The 18,422-nt window shown below is 44.6% G+C and overlaps 1 protein-coding gene across 4 annotated transcripts in view; it reads left to right on the top strand.

Annotated features, from left to right (window-relative positions):
* The window catches only part of LOC122552167 (GEM-interacting protein-like), a 141,821-nt gene that overhangs the window by 65,822 nt on the left and 57,577 nt on the right, over window positions 1-18,422 (top strand). For 3 of the 4 annotated variants that reach the window (XM_043694700.2, XM_043694699.2, XM_087983374.1), the window contains 3 exons: window positions 9,319-9,412; window positions 10,667-10,742; window positions 14,621-14,690. In XM_043694700.2, coding sequence (XP_043550635.2) covers window positions 9,319-9,412; window positions 10,667-10,742; window positions 14,621-14,690 — 240 coding nt within the window. Of the gene's footprint in view, window positions 1-3,395; window positions 3,591-9,318; window positions 9,413-10,666; window positions 10,743-14,620; window positions 14,691-18,422 lie in introns of those variants that run through there. The other variant, XM_043694702.2, reaches the window with a different exon arrangement.

Genomic DNA, 18,422 nt, shown 5'->3' with positions numbered 1-18,422 from the left:
ATTGATTTTACTTCACGGCCAATCACATCCCCTCAACAGCACCTCACTGGATCATCAGTCAATCAGAGAAGGTTTAGCCCATTGGCGCTGGATCCTGGAGCACATTAGCAGTTCAAATCCAGACCACAACCTCTACCATCTAAAAGGCAGCGTGTTCAATGGGATTAGGTTCTCCTACAGGCTACACACTGTCTTGGTCATAGAGTCATAGAATCGCTACTATGTGGGAGCAGGCCATTCGACTCATCAAATCTATATTGACCCTCTGAAGAGCATCCAGGTCTCCTCCCTGCCTTTCCCATGGCTAAAGCACTTAGCCTGCACATCCCTGTAGAGTGTGGGCAATTTAGCATGGACAATCCACCTCACCTGCATATAGAAAATAGAACAGTACAGCACAGTACAGACCCTTCGGCCCTTGAGAATGTGCCGGCCTTTTATCCTACACTAGGATCAGACTAACTTTCATAGTACTATCTTCCATCTGCCTATCCAAGAGTCGCTTAAATGTCCCTAATGTATCTCATCTACTACCACCACTCTTTGGGGTATGGGAGGAAATCCATACAGACACGGGGAGAATGTGTAATCGAACCCAGGTTCCTTGTGCTGTGAGGCAGCAGTGCTAACCACTGAGCCACCATGCCACCCTTTGACATGGTCTGAGTTAAAATCCTGGAACCCCCTCCCTCTGGGTGACCCAACATAACAGGACTGCAGTAGCTCAAGAAGCAGCTCAACACCAGCTTTCAAGAGAATTAAGGGATGGGCAATAATGGTGGTCCAGCCAGTGATACCCATACCCACTGAAAGAATCAAAACAGCTTCTTAACAAATATTTACCCATTTCAGACTTATTGTCATAATTGATCTCACAACAATTACTGTGTCAGGAAGATAGTTCCAAACATCTGCCTTTGCACGTTTAAGGATTCCGTATTTTCAGTGGGGAAGGTCTGATTCTAATGTTACTGCTCTTTAAGTATTAGATCCACAAACTAGAGGGAATACTTTTTCTGTCTAACCTCTCTGTTTCCTTGAAAACTTGGATCAAGTAACCCCCTTAATGTTGTGAGCACCTTCCCAGGAACAAATATAAAAAGTGATTTACCTTAGTTATTGAGGGGGCTGTGGTGATGGCAGGATTTTGCTTTGGTTGGGGGAGCAGGCTTTTGAACAAGAGATCCCCAGACAAACAAAGCTATTTCAGGAGGTCTAAAGTTTAAATAGGGGTCCATTTCAAAGTTGAACAATGTGTTACTTCCATTAATCCAGCAACTCCAATGAAGCAGAAGAAAATGTTCAGAAGTCTTTTCAGACAGGAATTCCAAAGGACTTTGTCTGAGTACATGCAGTCTAGCAAACGAAAGTGTAGAAGTCGGCCATTTGGCCCATCTAGTCCATATCAACCCTCCTAACCCATCCAGCCTGGACAATCGTGGACACTATATGGGTGATTTAGCATGGCCACTCCATGTAACCTGCACATCTTTAGACTGTGGGAGAAAACTGGAGCGCACCCAGAGGAGACCCACACAGACACAGGGAGAACGTACAAAGTCTGCAGAATCCTTGATGTGATTCACTGCAATACCCTGAGTGATCATTTTATAAATGCATACCCAAACAAATGGGCTTTTAATCAGTCGCATTGTGGAAGTTTCCAACTTAATCCTTGTTTCACAGTTTTATCAAATGATCTCGGGCAGAACTTTTCGAGAGAAGGAGTGTTCAGTGATTTCTTAATGGGAATGTTTGAACAACCTGAATAACCCCAATCCCCACCTCCAGCGCTCACGGAGGAAGATAAACCTTTCAAGAATTTCTTATCCATTGTGTGTATCTAATCACCATTGAATCTTTGTGTTCTCATGTGACATTTAGTTTCATTTTTCTCTTTCTAAGAGCACAGATGCCAGCTTTGGCACATAAGTCATCCTTTGTGACTCAGCAGATAGCGCTCTTGCCTCTCAATCACAAGATTTGGAGTTCAGGTTCCACTCTGAGCCTTGAGCACAATACTCCAGGCTGATGCTCCAATGCTGCTGGCTTCCCAATGGATGTTAAACAGAGAGACCCCGGCTCCCAGGTCACACAGATTGCAAAGATCTCATTTGAAAGAGAGAGCCCTGGCCATTATTTGCATCTCAGTTAACATCATGCATACTGGGGAAATAAAATAATAACTTACAGATTTGCAGAAAACATTTTTCGGGTCGATCATCACTTTCTGATGAAAGGTCAATGACCTCAAATGTTAACTCTGTTTCTCTTCCACAGATGTTCCTGAATTTTGGCTGCAATTTCTGACTTATCTCTGATTACCAATGTGTTCAGTGTTTTGCTTTTGTGCTACTAAGAATAGATCAGCTAGTCATCGTTCCATTCGTGTATGATAGAACTTGCTGTGCGCAAATTGGTGACTGTGTTTCTTACTTTACAGCAGTGACTAACAAGAATGAGAAACGTCAGGGATGAGGATAGATTGAAGAAATTGGGACTATTCTGCTTGGGCAGAGAAAGGCTGAGACAAGATTTGAAACTATAAGCAAACTGGACAGAGTAGACATAGAGAAAATGTTCCAACCTTGTAAAAGGAACAAATATGGAACAATATGGCAGATTAAAAGTGATGTGCAAAAGAAGCAAGCATGATGTGAGGAAAATCTTATTTACACAGTGAGTAGTTAGGATCTAGAATGCACTGCCTGGAAATCTGGTGGACACAGGATCAATTGAAACATTCAGGAGAGTATTTAATGAGTATATAATGTGTAGGAATATGGGAACAAAGCAGGAGATTGGCACAAGGCGATGAATTGGTGTAGGGATGATGGGCTGAATGGCCTCCTCTGCATTGGAACAATTCTGTGACTTCATTGGGCTTTAAAGCCCTTGAAGACTCCTGCTGGTCATGAAAAGTGCTCTATAAATACAAGTCCTTTTCGTGTGTGTGTATGTTTAAGTGTCTGTGTGTGAGTGAGATTGTATTTATTTTTGTGTGTGCATGTTTGAGATTGTAAGAGCTTGTGTGTGTGTGTGTGAAAGAGTGTGTGTAAGTATGTGAGTGAGTGTGTGTCTGTATATTTGAGTGTGTGTATGTTTCTGTGTGAGTGTGTGTGTGTGTGGGTATATGTGAGTGTCTGTGCATTTGTGTGCGTGCGAGTGAGTGTGTGTATGTGTGTATATCTGTTTGCGTGTGTATGTGTATGTGTCTGTGTGTATTTGTGTCCCTGAGTGTGTCTCTGTATGTTTATGACCGTCTGTGTGTGTCTGAGGTCTGATGGAAGCGGAAGTTTTATTTAGGTCATTGGTGATGAGACTGGGTTTATTCACAGCTGGCACTCTTCGTTCGAGGGTGTGGTTTTGAAGTGGGGGACAGGGTGAGGAGGTAAAGAGTCCCTCTCCGATCTTAGTCACAAGCATCTGAGAGTGATCGAACCGCCACAACAACTGTGCTGATGGAACAGCCACCCTGGAGCCTCTTCTTCACCGGGCTGGAAAGGGGAAGCAGCAAGAAGCAAGAGATTTTCTACAGCCCGAGTTTTCTGCTCTCCTTCCTCTCTGCTCAAATGTTGCATCCGTTTGTGGTGAGAGTCTGTCTGTGCTTTGCAGGAAACAGTCGAACTGTAGGCCTAACCTCCATCCTAGAACACAGCAATAATTTTCTACTGAAGATGTAAGACTTTAAGACCAAATGATTGTAAGATGCAGGAACAGAATAGACCATTCCACCCATCAGGTTCTGCTCGCCATTCAATAAGATCACGGCTGATCATCTCCACTTTCCTCCCTTTTACCCATAACTCTTGATTCCCTTCCTGATTCAAAATCTGTCTACCTCAGCCTTAATATACTTATTGGTCAGCCTCTACCTCTCTCTCTATGGTAAAGAATCACACAGATTGATTACCCTTTGAGAGAAGAAATTCCTCCTCATCGCTGTCTTAAATGAACAGCCCCTTATTCTGAGATTATGCCCTCTGTCCTAGACTGACCCACACGGGGAAAGAACGTTTCTGCATCTACCCTGTCAAGTCCCCTAAGAATTTTGAATGGTTCAGTGAGGTCATGTTTCGTTCTCCTAAATGCCACAGGTCCAACCTACTCAGCTTCTTCTCATAACATAATTTCTCTAGGAGCAGTCTAGTGAGCCTTCTCTGGACTGTCACCAATGCCAGTACATCTTTCCCTCAATAAGGCGACCAAAATAGTTCCCAATATTCCAGGTATAGTCTGATTAGTGCCTTGTATAGACTATATTTTTGTACTCCATTCCCTTTGAAACAATGGCCAACATACCGTTTGCCTTCTGTAACACCACTGAATCTGAATGCTAGCTTTTTGTGATTCATGGATGAGGACTCCCAAATTCCTTTGTGCTGAGCTGACTATGGGATGGCAGACAGGAAGGTGATAGTTCAGAATAAAATCAGATGAGTTGTGATCTTATGCTATGGTGGAGCAGGCTTGAAGGGCATAGCTCCTATTCCTGCTCCGAATTACTGTCTTGAGTCACTACAATGCTTTGTGTTGATAGTTTACAGGGCTTTGCGTGGGTGACTGTGGGAATTCCTGTTGCTTTGATACATTCTGTCTGTGGCAGGGTCATAACACAAAGGGACCATAGGTTTGAACCCACACTTAGACACAAACTCTCTGTGTGGTGAGTTCAGAGTATTGGGGTAAATACCTGTGTCTGTGTCCCTCTCCAAGCAGCGTCCCTGGGCTGGCTATCACAAAGCCTCAGCCAACACTTTGCTGATGGTGGTGCATACAACAAGGGAGTGAGGAAAGAGATACTGTTATCCGGTGTTTTTCATGTCCTCGGGGCATTACAGAACTCTTCACAGCCAATGAGGAGTCTTTGCAATGTAGTTGCTGTTGTAATCTAGCAAACGCCAACAGCCAGCTCATGCATATCAAGATTCCCACAAACAATAATGACGTAACTGCTGAGAGAATCATTGTTAAATGGTGGTAGTGGAGGAAAAAGTGTTGTCCAAGAAAAAAGGAGGTCCTTGTCCTTTTTTCCAACAATTGACAATGGGATTTCTTTTCCATCCTCCTGAAAAGGCAAGTGGACCCTCAATTCCATATCTCATCCAAATGTTACCACCTCCAGCAGTGCAGCACTTCTCCAGTACTGTACCAAAGTGACCCACTCAAATACACATGCACAGTGATTGGTTTCACTGAGCCAAGCCTAGCATTACATGTAACAAATTCTTCAAGTAGTTGAGTACATACCTATTCACCAAGTCTGTGTACATTTTGATTGCTTAATATTTGTAAGAATGTACTGACACATCCGGAATGCAGGTATTATTTTACTGTAATGAGTATCATTTTACTGTTGAGTCAGAGCGTTAGTAGTCAAAATATTACATTCATCAATGCTTCCTGCTGTGTGAGTGTGGTCTTGTGTGTGTATGTGTGTCAGTGTGTGTGCATGTGTGTGTATTCTAATGTGAATGTGTGTGCACGTGTGCCATTATCCCAAACATTCCTTAGTGATTTATTTCAGTATATTTGACAGAAGGTGAGTAAGCAAGACCGAGACAAGTATCACTAATTTAACTCATTTGGGAAATTCAAGGAGGGTTGGCCTTGGAATCTTTGTAAAAGGGGAGATTTGAGAATGACCAAAATCTCCCTTATACTTATAAACAACAGAGTTACCACAGTTGGCTTGATCAGATCTTTGATCTCCCTCAAATAATAGGTGTGAGATAGGGTATTTTTAAACAAGAAAGTTTTAAGTTGGTGATGTAAACATCAGAAAGGAAAGAATTAATATATACAAGCTTCTTGACTGTTTTTAAGAGGAGTCCATTTGTTTATTTTGAACCAATAAAATTCTCTTGTCATATTAATGGGCAAATAGAATTAGTGAATGGCTTTGTATGACATGATGACATGATGTTGTTTGGGTAATACAAAAGGGTTCTGCTTTGGACAGGGAGGCCTGGATTCGAGTTCCACCTGCTTCAGAGGTGTGTAAGACCATTTCTGAATGGGTTGATCAGAAAATATCTACATGAGGGCCACTCTACTCCAGACCTCATTATAACATTGGCCTAAAAATAGAAGAAAAAGTTGAACTCGACATGAGGTGAGAGTGACTGCCTTTGACATCAAGACCATATTTGACTGAGTGTGGCATTAAGGAGCTTGAGCAAAACTAGAGTCAATGGAAATGAGGGAAAACTTTCCACTGGATGGAGCCATATTTGACACACAGGAACGCGGTTCTGTTGTTTTATTGGATATCAATTGCTTCAGTATCAGGATGTCTCTAAAGGAATTGCTCAGGGTAGTGTCCCAGGTCCAACCATCTTCAGCTGTTTCACCAATGACTTTCTCTCCATCAGAAGTGGAGACATTCTCTGATGACTGCACCATGTTCAACACCATTCACAACTCCTCACATACTGAAGAAATCCATGTTCACATGCAGCCAAACACAGACAATGTTCAGGCTTGGGCTGATGTGGCACAAATATCAAGGTTACCATTGACCAGAAACTGAACTGACGAGTCATGTAAATACTGTGGCAACAAGAACAGGTCAGCAACTGGGGGGTTCTGAAGTGACTAACGCACCTCTTGACTCCCCAAAGTCAGTCCACCATCTACAAGGCACAAGTCAGGGGTGTGATGGAATACTCCCCATTTGCTTGGATGGGTGCAGCTCCCACAACATCCAAGAAGCTTGACACCATCCTAGACAAAACAGCCCACTTGGTTGTCACCACATCCACAAGCATCCACTCCCTCTACCAATGACAAAAGCAGCAGTGCGTACAGTCGACAATGCGCATTAAAGAGATTCACCAAAGATCCCCAGACAGTACCTTCCAAACCCATTACCATTTTGGAGGAGAAGAGCAACAGATACATGAGCACTACCTGCAAGCTCTCTCCGAGTAACTCACTTTCCTGACTTGGAAATATGTCACTGTCCAGTGTCATTGGGTAAAAATCCTGGAACCCCCCCTGCAATGGTATTGTGTTTCCACCAACAACAAATGGACTATAGCATTTCAAGAAGGCAGCACATCACCACCATCACATGGACAATTAGGGATGGGCAGTAAATGCTGGCCCTCGCAGAGATGCTGACACCCCATGAAAGAATAAAGGTGAAGAAGGTTATTGGGCTGATGATGGTTTTGAGATGGCAATTGAGAAATGGTGGGACTGAGATATGGAGGAAGACAATTCTGGGCTTGGGAGCCTGAGAAAAGTACAGATTGTTGGACTTCCTGTAGTTGAAAGCCTTGTTCTCAAGAATGTGGAGCATTCAATGTGGAGTCATTGTAAGGATTGGAATATAAACTAGAACAGCATAGCAAGGAGGCAGGTTCGGAGATCACTGGAGTAGGAGGCACAGCAGAGATTTGCATCAAATGACTCATCTAATAGGAGAATATTTTGATGAGGTAATGTCAAGGTCCATCTGGTGGTCACTTGATACAACAATCATGAAGATCTTGATTCATCATAGTGATTGATCTCCTTGAATTAGTCAACAACAGATTCAAATCTGAGACAAGGAAAATCTCACTGGTGGAAAGTCAAGGGTCCTGAAAGTAAGCCTCTTCTAAATCCACTGTACTTCCTCACATCACAGGCAGAATTTTATGGAATGTCTGAAAGATGACCCAGGAGGGTTGGCCACCCTCCTAAAGGTCCATCCTTTATCTGTCCACGGTTTTATTGCCCATCCTCACCCAAGTATTTGACCAACCAAAGGCTACTTCCTACCCATCCTCAACTGTGAGGCTGGGAGGAAATGTTCAGGTCACTGGGGACAGGGCTCAGTCTTCCCTCAAGGGCCCCTTTTCCAATTCGGTATACTCTGTTGCACCCACTCTCTCCCAAGTGCTCTGCTCCCCAACTCCCAATCAAAATCACTCCCCTACTGCTCGACCTCCTTGCAGCTCCTGAGTCTCCTCCACCTCACACCTCCCCAGTTGTGAAGCGTGGGTCTTAGAATCTGGCAATTGCATGAAAAATTGTTTTTTCAAATGAGGCTTGAACTTGTGTCTTGGGGACTAGTGTGGTCAACTGGCCTTAAATAAAAAGTGGTAGAATATTGGTTGGCCTGGCCTAAAGGATGAGAAGAGTGAAATTTGGAACAAGCACTGAGACCGTTGGAGAAACTGAGCAGGACCTGTGAGGAAAGAAACAGAGTTTTGAGCCTTGTTTGACTTCTTCAGAACCAAATTGAATTTGGGGCTCTACCCATGTGACCAGGCTTCCTCCGTGCAACCAGCTGGGCTGGGCTGGTATCAGACAAAAGCGCATCAACTCTGAGTTGGTACTTTTAACAATTTGTTGTGGGGGTGTGGACAATGCTGAAATGGCCAAAGCTTTCATTCATGAGAAGCTAGGACTCCTTCGGAATAATGACAACTGCTGGCCATGCTTGAGCCTTGCAGACAGTATTGTGGCAACTGCCTGGAATGGACAGGCCAGGGCAGGTCTGCTGAGTAATTCCTTTGACTGAAAGATGCTGCTGAAATTGGTTTCAGCAATAATGTTGGGGTTCGCAAATAATCACATCTCTTGAATCCAGCTCACTGTGGCAGGACTCAAGTTTACAATCAGTGCATGGTCAGCATAACACCAGAAAAACCATAACCTGAGCTGCATTTAAAAACATACCTGATACGAGAAGGACTAGAGTACTCAGCTCCTCTAGCCTGCTTCATCATTTCATTAGACTGTGGCTGATCCTCTGCCTCAACTTCACTTGTACGTTTGCTTCCTGTATGCCTTGAAACCCTGAGAAGTCAAATATGTGTCAATGTCAGTCTTGAATATGTTCAATGATTCATCCACAGCCTTCTGGGGTAGAAAATTTCAAAGGTTCACAACCTTCTGCTTGAAGAAATTTTTTCTCCCCGCAGTCCTAAATGATTGCCTCTGAGACTGTGTGCCCCCGTGTTCTGGGTTAGCCAGAAGGGGATCAATCTCTCTGCATCTACCCTGTCAGGCCCCATCGGAGCCCTTGTATGTTTCAATGAGATCATCAATCATTCCTTTTAAAATCCAGAGAGTAGGCCCAGTTCATTGTAGACCAGCCCCCTAATCCCAGGCACCTGGAGACCGAAGATAACTCCACCTTGTTAGTTTTCTCGAGACAGTTGGATTTGGTGGGAATGATCAGGAATTCAGGCAGTTTGACCAACATCTCTACAAGCTTCAGAATATGAGAGCATCAGGGAGAGAGAGAGAGAGAGATAAACAGCAAGAGAAGGAAAGAAAAGTCCTCAGCGCTATCTATAACAAGCTTTGTTCTCTGCACAGGTCTGAGTGATCAAGCCGAGGGTAATGAAAAGCCAAGACATTACAGTGACATATTCCGGGAGCTGGATGCGCTAGAAATTTCTTTCGGAAACTCGTGAGTACCGGCCCATCGCATGCCCGCCATTTGACAACTGTGTCACAAAGGCACAAGAAAAGGAGCTGGAGTAGACCATTCAGCCCATCAAGCCTGCTCTGCCATTCAGTGACACCTTGGCTGATCTTGGGCTTCATTGCTACTTTCTCACCCTTTCCCCATATCACTCAATTCCCTGAAACACCCAAGAACCTGTCTATCCCAATCTGAAACACCTACTACTCCACTCTGCCAGCCCTCCTTGAAATTCTCAACGGGGTTGCCTCATTCTTCTACACTCCAGAGAATATGCACCCAATTGACTTAGCCTCTCATCATAGGTCCCATTGCCGGTACCAATGTAGTGATCTTCGCTGGACTGCCTCCAATCTCATTAGGCTACGGTTAGATTTCTTCCTGAAATGTGGAGATCAAAACTGCACCTAGTACTCTACATTTGGTCTCACTAAAGCCCCAGAGATTTGTAGCAACATTTCTTTTACTTGCTTTCCTAGTTTTGGTAGCTGCTGTCTAGAATTTGGCGACAATCTTCATCGTCATGAGCCTGTAAAATGAGGGTCAGCCTGTGTTGGAGTGCATTCAACTCAGTATCAAAGTTTTTCTCAAACTGTAACCAAATCCCTTTAAATGTCAACAGTTACAGAGTGGAGCTGTGGCTCCAATTGTTAAAGTTGTGAGTTGTTAATTCCTCTTCACCACCAACTTCCCCTAAATCAGACTGCATCCTACGTAATTGTGAAAAAGTTCTTAATCTCCTGTAGAAGTGCCTCCAAAACAGTGTTTCCGCTGTTTTAATGCCTCAGACTTATTGTGCAAGTTTGAAATGTATGAAGGTTATTGAGTAATGGAGTAGTCTTTAATTCAGCAGTTGATGAAATGGCAGTGTTGATGCAACAAAATTGAACATCTCCCTGTTCATGGGCTTTTTGCAGCAGCAGCAATTGAGTCTTGGAGTGCACTCCATTTGGTCATGTCCACAACATTTAAAACAAACACTTCAAAGGGCCTTGCAGCTGTCAGAAATCAGTCTGAGCTCCATGGCAGCCATTCTGCTTCTGAGTTTGTGAACCCAAAATCCCAGCTTATTGGGAATTGTAAATTTGAGGAGGCCTAACCAATCGAATCGTCCTGGAATCCCTACAGTGTGGAAACAGGCCATTCAGCCCAATAAGTCCACACCGACCCTCCGAAGAGTAACCCACCCAGACCCATTGATTCGTACTGAAGTGCTGTCATTCTCTCTTCTCCCTATAGCACAGTCGACTTCTTCATGATGGAAGCGGAGGACAGCTTCATTTCCTCTGACCCATCTCCCGATGAAGAGATTACGGTGAGTCCTGAGTGCTTGGCAAAAAGGTGAGGGGTGAGGGTTTGTGTTGAGGAAGGAGGTAAATGTACTTGGAATTGGAGCAGGAGGAGGTAGGTAGGAGTTATGTGGGCTGAGGAGGGAAGCGTTGGTGGGGAGTGGTTAGTGGTAGGCAGAGGTGAGGGGATTGGGAGTGCACCCACGTCTCAGGTACAGTGCAAATTCCTCAGTGACATTGAGGCTAAAAGAATTACATTGTGAGGATTCAAATTGAATTCTTGAGACATTTAAGGAAATGAGGGAAATTGGTCGGGTCTTTGGCAGGCTAAGGAGATGGTTTTCCTCTCCCAAGAGAGATGGAGACTTGGAACAATTGGGGGGTTTAACCACAAAACTAGAGCAAGAAAGCTCAGAGCAGTATTAGTGGCCTGTAGTGCCCACTGCCTGTCAGCACCCTAGAACATAGAACAATACAACACAGTACAGGCCCTTCGGCCCACGATGTTGTGCCGAACATTTGTCCTAGCTTAAGCACCTATCCATGTACCTGTCCAATTGCCGCTTAAAGGTCACCAATGATTCTGACTCTGCCACTCCCACCACCACTCTCTGGGTAAAGAACCTACCCCTGACATCCCCCCTATACATTCCACCCTTCACCTTAAATTTATGTCCCCTTGTAACACTCGGTTGTACCCGGGGAAAAAGTTTCTGACTGTCTACTCTATCTATTCCTCTGATCATCTTATAAACCTCTATCAAGTCACCCCTCATCCTTCGCCGTTCCAACGAGAAAAGGCCTAGCACTCTCAACCTATCCTCGTACGACCTATTCTCCATTCCAGGCAACATTCTGGTAAATCTTCTCTGCACCCTCTCCAAAGGTTCCACATCTTTCCTAAAGTGAGGCGACCAGAACTGCACACAGTACTCCAAATGTGGCCTAACCAAGGTCCTGTACAGTTGCAACATCACCTCACGACTCTTGAATTCAATCCTTCTGCTAATGAATGCTAATACACCATAGGCCTTCTTACAAGCTCTATCCACCTGAGTGGCAACTTTCAAAGATCTATGAACATAGACCCCAAGATCCCTCTGCTCCTCCACCTTACTAAGAACCCTACCATTAACCCTGTATTCCGCATTCTTATTTGTCCTTCCAAAATGGACAACCTCACACTTGACAGGGTTGAACTCTATCTGCCACTCCTCAACCCAGCTCTGCATCATATCTAAATCTCTTTGCAGCCGACAACAGCCCTCCTCACTATCCACAACTCCACCAATCTTCGTATCATCTGCAAATTTACTGACCCACCCTTCGACTCCCTCTTCCAAGTCATTAATAAAAATTACAAACAGCAGAGGACCCAGAACTGATCCCTGCGGAACTCCACTTGTAACTGGGCTCCAGGCTGAATATTTACCATCTACCACCACTCTCTGACTTCGACCGGTTAGCCAGTTTTCTATCCAACTGGCCAAATTTCCCTCTATCCCATGCCTCCTGACTTTCCGCATAAGCCTACCATGGGGAACCTTATCAAATGCCTTCCTAAAATCCATGTACACTACATCCACTGCTCAACTCTCATCCACATGCTTGGTCACCTCCTCAAAGAATTCAATAAGACTTGTAAGGCAAGACCTACCCTTCACAAATTTGTGCTGGCTGTCCCTAATCAAGCAGTGTCTTTCCAGATACTCATAAATCCTATCCCTCAGTACCCTTTCCATTACTTTGCCTACCACCGAAGTAAGACTAACTGGCCTGTAATTCCCGGGGTTATCCCTATTCTCTTTTTTGAACAGGGGCACAACATTCGCCACTCTCCAGTCCCCTGGTACCACCCCTGTTGACAGTGAAGACGAAAAGATCATTGCCAACGGCTCTGCAATTTCCTCTCTTGCTTCCTACATAATCCTAGGATATATCCCGTCAGGCTCGGGGGACTTGTCTATCCTCAAGTTGTTCAAAATGCCCAACACATCTTCCTTCCTAACAAGTATCTCCTCTAGCTTACCAGTCCGTTTCACACTCTCCTCTTCAACAATACGGCCCCTCTCGTTTGTAAATACTGAAGAAAAGTACTCATTCAAGACCTCTCCTATCTCTTCCGACTCACTACACAGTCTCCCACTACTGTCCTTGATCGGACCCACCCTCGTTCTCGTCATCCTCATGTTTCTCACATACGCATAAAATGCCTTGGGGTTATCCTTGATCCTATCCGCCAAAGATTTTTCATGCCCTCTCTTAGCTCTCCTAATCCCTTTCTTCAGCTCCCTTCTGGCTATAATGTATCCCTCCAACGCTCTGTCTGAACCTTGTTTCCTCAACCTTATGTAAGCCTCCTTCTTCCTTTTTACAAGACATTCAACCTCCCTCGTCAACCAAGGTTCCCTCACACGACCATCTCTTTCCTGCCTGACAGGTACATACATATCAAGGACACATTGTATCTGTTCCTTGAAAAAGTTCCACATTTCCACAACATCCTTCCCTGACTGCCTATGCTCCCAACCTATGCTCCCTGTGGCTTCTGCAGCTTTCCAAAATCTGTTTCCCAATCTCCACATCTCTGCTGCTATTGGGGGGCCTATAGTAAACACCCAACAAGGTGACTGCTCCTTTCCTATTTCTGACTTCAGCCCATTCTACCTCCAAAGGCAGATCCCCCTTGAACTGCCTTTCTGCAGCCGTTATACCATTACCTGTACTGCCCACTGCCTGTCAGCACCCTCTGTTAGCACCCTCTGTCTGCAGTGCCCATTGCTTTAGTGCTCACTGCCTGTAGTGCCCACTGCCTGTCAGCACTACAGTGCCTACTACCTATTGTACTCTGTCTGACAAATGACCAATTGTGTGGGGAGGTTGGGAGGAAATGTTTCCATTAAACGGACTTACCTAACAAAAGCAGGACCTGAGGGAATAGAGAATTGGGGGAGATATGAAAACACACAGGATAGAACTGACAGATTGCATTCAGCCAAAATAAGCGTAGAAACCTCCCAGAAAGAACTCAAACACTACCTGGCTCTGTCCCCCATCACATCTCTTACAACTGCTTATTTCTGTAAGAAAAATAACTGCCCTGAATCTACGCTGGTTGCATGGCCATTTTCAGACTGCAGCTAAACATCAACCACATTGCTGGGCCTGGAGTCACATGGAGGTTAGAACAGTAGATGTTAAGAACCATATGGGTTTCCTACAGCAATCAGTGATGGTTGTCATGGTCACCACAGCCAACCTTTCTACTGCTGATTTGTTAATTAAACTTAATTTCCATCAGCTGACATTGTGGGATTTGAACCCTTATCCCCAGTGTACTCGTGTGGGCCTCTGGCTGATGACATTACCGCTGTGCCACTATTACTCCTTAAGGACGTTCCTTAGCCCTCCCAGAATCCTTCTAACCAGTCTCCAGAGGGTCACCATGGGTTGTTGCATCCCAGAGAAGATCTGCACTGAGAACGGGAAGGTGTAGTCTCACCCACTTTGTGGGACTTTGGGAATTCTCCTTTCCCACCCCACCCCCAGCCCACCCTATGCCTTCTGTTTCCCTTGCCCCTCCCCTTCCCCTCAATATCTCCCCTTTTGAGCTGAGCTCGAAACAGCAGATTTGCCCCTTGCTCTGGTTACGATGTGTGACATCAGTGTGTGAGAAGGTTGCCAGGTTATTCGATTGATATTTTCCTGTCTGGCGCCCAGTTTGAAGATACTAAGGTCAACTCTACTGCCATGGCTGACAAACAGTTATCAAGCCCAGACCAGGGATAGGGTTAGGATTAGGCCTTGAGAACCAAGTGGCAGAGTATCACCTGACTGGGCTATTGTCTGATCTGGAGAGCAAGGTTTCAGGCAATGATTCACGTTCCATCTGTTTTCTCTGCAGGTGAATGAGGATTTCTACTCAGAATGTCGCCAGGACATGATCAAGGAGCGGAATACATTCCAAACAAACGGTATGGAGCCTGAATGCTTGATGACTCATTCCATTCAACACTGGCATTATGGTGTGGGTGTGGATTGGGGGATCAGGCTGGGAGTGTGGGGAGATGTGAGTGTGGCATTGTTTTGATATTCATTCACAGGATGTAAATATTGCTAGCAAGGCCAACATTTAAAGCCCATCCTTAACTGCCCTTGAACTGACTGCCTCATGGAGTCATACAGCATGGAAACAGACCCTTCGGTCCAACTCATACATGCCAAACAAGTTCCCAAACTAAATTAGTCCCACTTGCCTGTGTTTGGTCTGTGTCTCTCTAAACTTTTCCTATTCATGTACCTGTCAAAATGTCTTTTAAATATTGTAATTATATCTGCATCTACCACTTCCTCTGGCAGTTCATTCCACACATGTGCCACCCTCTGTATGAAAATGTTGCCCCCCCAGGTCATTTTAAACCTTTTTCCTCTTAGCTTAAACTGTATCCTCTGGTTTTGGACCCCTCTACCCTGAGGAAAAGACTTTGCTAATCACCTTAACTACATCCCTCATGATTTTATAAACCTCTATAAACCTCTCAACTTCCTATGCTCCACTGAGAAAAGGTCCCAGCCTACCCAGCCTCTCCTTTCAACTCAAATCCTCCAGTACTGGTAACATCCTTGTGAATCTTTTCTGCACCTTCTCCAATTTAATAACATCCTTTCTGCAGCAGGGCAACCAGCACTATACACAATCCTCCAATATCCTGCAATATGTCCTCCCAACTCCTATACTCAATTAAAACCGAAAGAACTGTGGATGCTTTACATCAGACACAAAAACAGAAATTGCGGGAAACGCTCAACAGGTCTGGTAGCATCCATGGAGAGAAATCAGACTTAACATTTTGGGTCGAGTGACCCTTCCTCAGAACAGAGACTTCTGAGGAAGGGTCACTCGAGCCGAAACATTAACTCTGATTACGTTGTTACCTCTGTTCCTTTCATTTCCTGCCCCTCCACTCCCTCCAATACTCACTAATTGGGTTCAATGTATTTTCTCTGTATTTTCTCTGTATTTTGCAATATCCTACATCAGAAAAACCTACAATTATATAATGCTTTTACAGTAGTTTTATGACCTAAGGCATTTCACAAGCGTGTTATCAGATGAAACTTGTCACTGGGCTGCTCAGGGAACCATTATGTTCTAAGATGTGGTCAAGGAAAGTCAGGAAGACAGAATGAAGAGTATGTTCTTGACCCCGAATCCTGCTCTATCTTTAGTTTTACTCTTATTTTTATTCATTCATGGGATGAGGCTGTCACTGGCCAGGCCATTTATTGCCCATCCCTAATTGCCCAGAGGACAGTTAAGAATCAATCACATTGCCCAGGACATTACCTGAGTCTCTGGATTAATAGTCCAGCAATAAAACTATTCGGCCAATGTGTCATCTGTATCTAATCTCATGCTGTACCTGCCAAAGGAGTTTTGATGGGGACACTATAGATGGAACTTTATTCTGCATTTAATCCCATGCTGTACCTATTCTAGGAGTGTTTGAAGGAATACTGTATAGAGGAAGCTTTACCTTTAGTTTAAAAGAGTAGAGGTAACTTAGTATCTAAAACTTGTGCTGAAACTATTTTGGGAGTGTTTGATGGGGACACATAGGTGGAGCTTTATTCTGTACCAAACCCCATGCTGCACCTGTCTTGGGAGTGTTTAGATTAGATTACCTACAGTGTGGAAACAGGCCCTTTGGCCCAACAAGTCCACACCGACCATCCGAAAAGTAAACCACTGAGACTCATTTCCCTACTTTTGCCCCTGTCTAATGCACCTAACACCATCTGCAATTTGGCACGGCTAACTCACCTGAGCTGCACATCTTTTGGAATGTGGGAGGAAACTGGAGCACCCAGAGGAAACCCACACAGACACTGGGAGAATGTCCAAAGCAGGAATCAAACCCTGGGTCCCTGGTGCAGTCAGGCAGCAGTGCTAACCACTGAGCCACCATGCCGACCTTTGAACCACCGCACCACCGTTCGTTGGAGAGAGTGCAGAGGGAGCTTTACTTTCAGTTTAAAAGTATAGAGGTAGCTTTAATCTGTACCTAAAACTTGTACTGCACCTGTTCTGGTAGTGCTGGAGCTCTATTCTGTACCTACCCCATGTATTATCTGCCCTACGATATAGTGATGGCAACAACATAGAACATTGCAATATCTGCTATTACTGCCCCAAGAGCCACATAGGAGCCTGCCCAGCAATATGGGTAGATGGGGTGACAACTAAGTGTTAAATAATAACAAATAGCTATGGAGCCAAAGAGGAGATGCCAGTGGTTTCCACATTCAGGAGGTGTGGCTGACACCTGGATGACTATGGTTTGCCTCATCAGCATAAAACAATGTCACATAATATCAGGGAAAAAAAATTTGATGAACAAATTTGAATCACTCGTCAAACAGTCACGTTGGAGAACGACAGAGGCTCCTTTTGTGTTGTACCTGCCACAGGAATGAGTCTTGTAGAAGAGTTACTGAGTCCGAACTGGACCATCTGGCTCGTCTGCATTTTTACTGAATGCTGCAAGGTTTCGGGAGAGGTTACTGGAGCAGTATCTGCACTTAATCAGCACATGCCAGCCTCAGGCTGTATCCATTGTGCTGGCCTCATTATAAACAGACACTATTCCTTTTGAGTGTGTTGAGGATGAACTGGCAAACATAGTGCAAACATATTGTTGCTTTGTTTCAATGAGTCAGTGTAATGATGTTATGCAGACTAGATTAGATTCCCTACAGTATGGAAACTGACCCTTTGGCCCAGCAAGTCCACACCAACCCTCTGAACAGTAATACACCCAGACTCATTCCCCTATCCTATATTTACCAATGACTAATGCACCTAACACTATGGACAATTTAGCACAGCCAGTTCAGCTGACCTGTACATCTTTGGATTGTGGGAGGAACCCTAAAATTAGATTACCTGCAGTGTGGAAACAGGCCCTTCAGCCCAACAAGTCTTCACTGACCATCTGAAGAGTAAACCACCAAGACTCATTTTCCTACTTTTTCCCCTGACTAATGCACCTAACACTGTGGGCAATTTGGCACGGCTAATTCACCTGACCTGCACATCTTTTGGAATGTGGGAGGAGACTGGTGCACCTAGAGGAAACCACACAGACACGAGGAGAGAATGTTTAAACCCCACACAGACAGTCACCTGAGATAGGAATCGAACCCAGGTCCCTGGTGCTGTGAGGCAGCAGTGCTAACCACTGAGCCACTGTGCCACCCCACTAGCTAAGAGGGTTTAGCTTTCAAAGTATAACTCTACTTCTTTGATACACATTAATGAGTTGACCTGAGTGTAACATCATTTCAAAATTTGCAGGTACCACAAAGCTTGGGAATGTGGACAGGGAGAAGTCCTCGGCAACTCTCGGTTTCTCCCGGTGATTTCATTCAAAACTCCCTCGAAGCGGGGTGGAGAGGGGGAGGGGTGGAGGGCTGCCCGTGCACCAACACATTGACTTCTGAATGGTACCCAAAAAAAATTCAGGGGATCGTACGTTACTTAACATGTTGAGAATACCTCATCGGTTGTAAAACAGTTTGAGATTTTTGGTAGTTATGAAAAGCACTTTATAAATGCAGATCTTTCTTGCTGTTTTGCCAGGAGGACAAATCTAGTGAAATGGACAAATCTGTGGCAAATGCAGTTTAAAAACACAGAAGTGTGT

The sequence above is a fragment of the Chiloscyllium plagiosum genome, unplaced genomic scaffold (genome assembly GCF_037043375.1).
Source record: "Chiloscyllium plagiosum isolate Xiang-an unplaced genomic scaffold, Cpla_swu_hap1 HiC_scaffold_45, whole genome shotgun sequence".
Classification (NCBI taxonomy): domain Eukaryota; kingdom Metazoa; phylum Chordata; class Chondrichthyes; order Orectolobiformes; family Hemiscylliidae; genus Chiloscyllium; species Chiloscyllium plagiosum.
The sequence above is the reverse complement of the archived record's forward strand: the minus strand, read 5'-3'. Positions and strand labels throughout refer to the sequence as shown.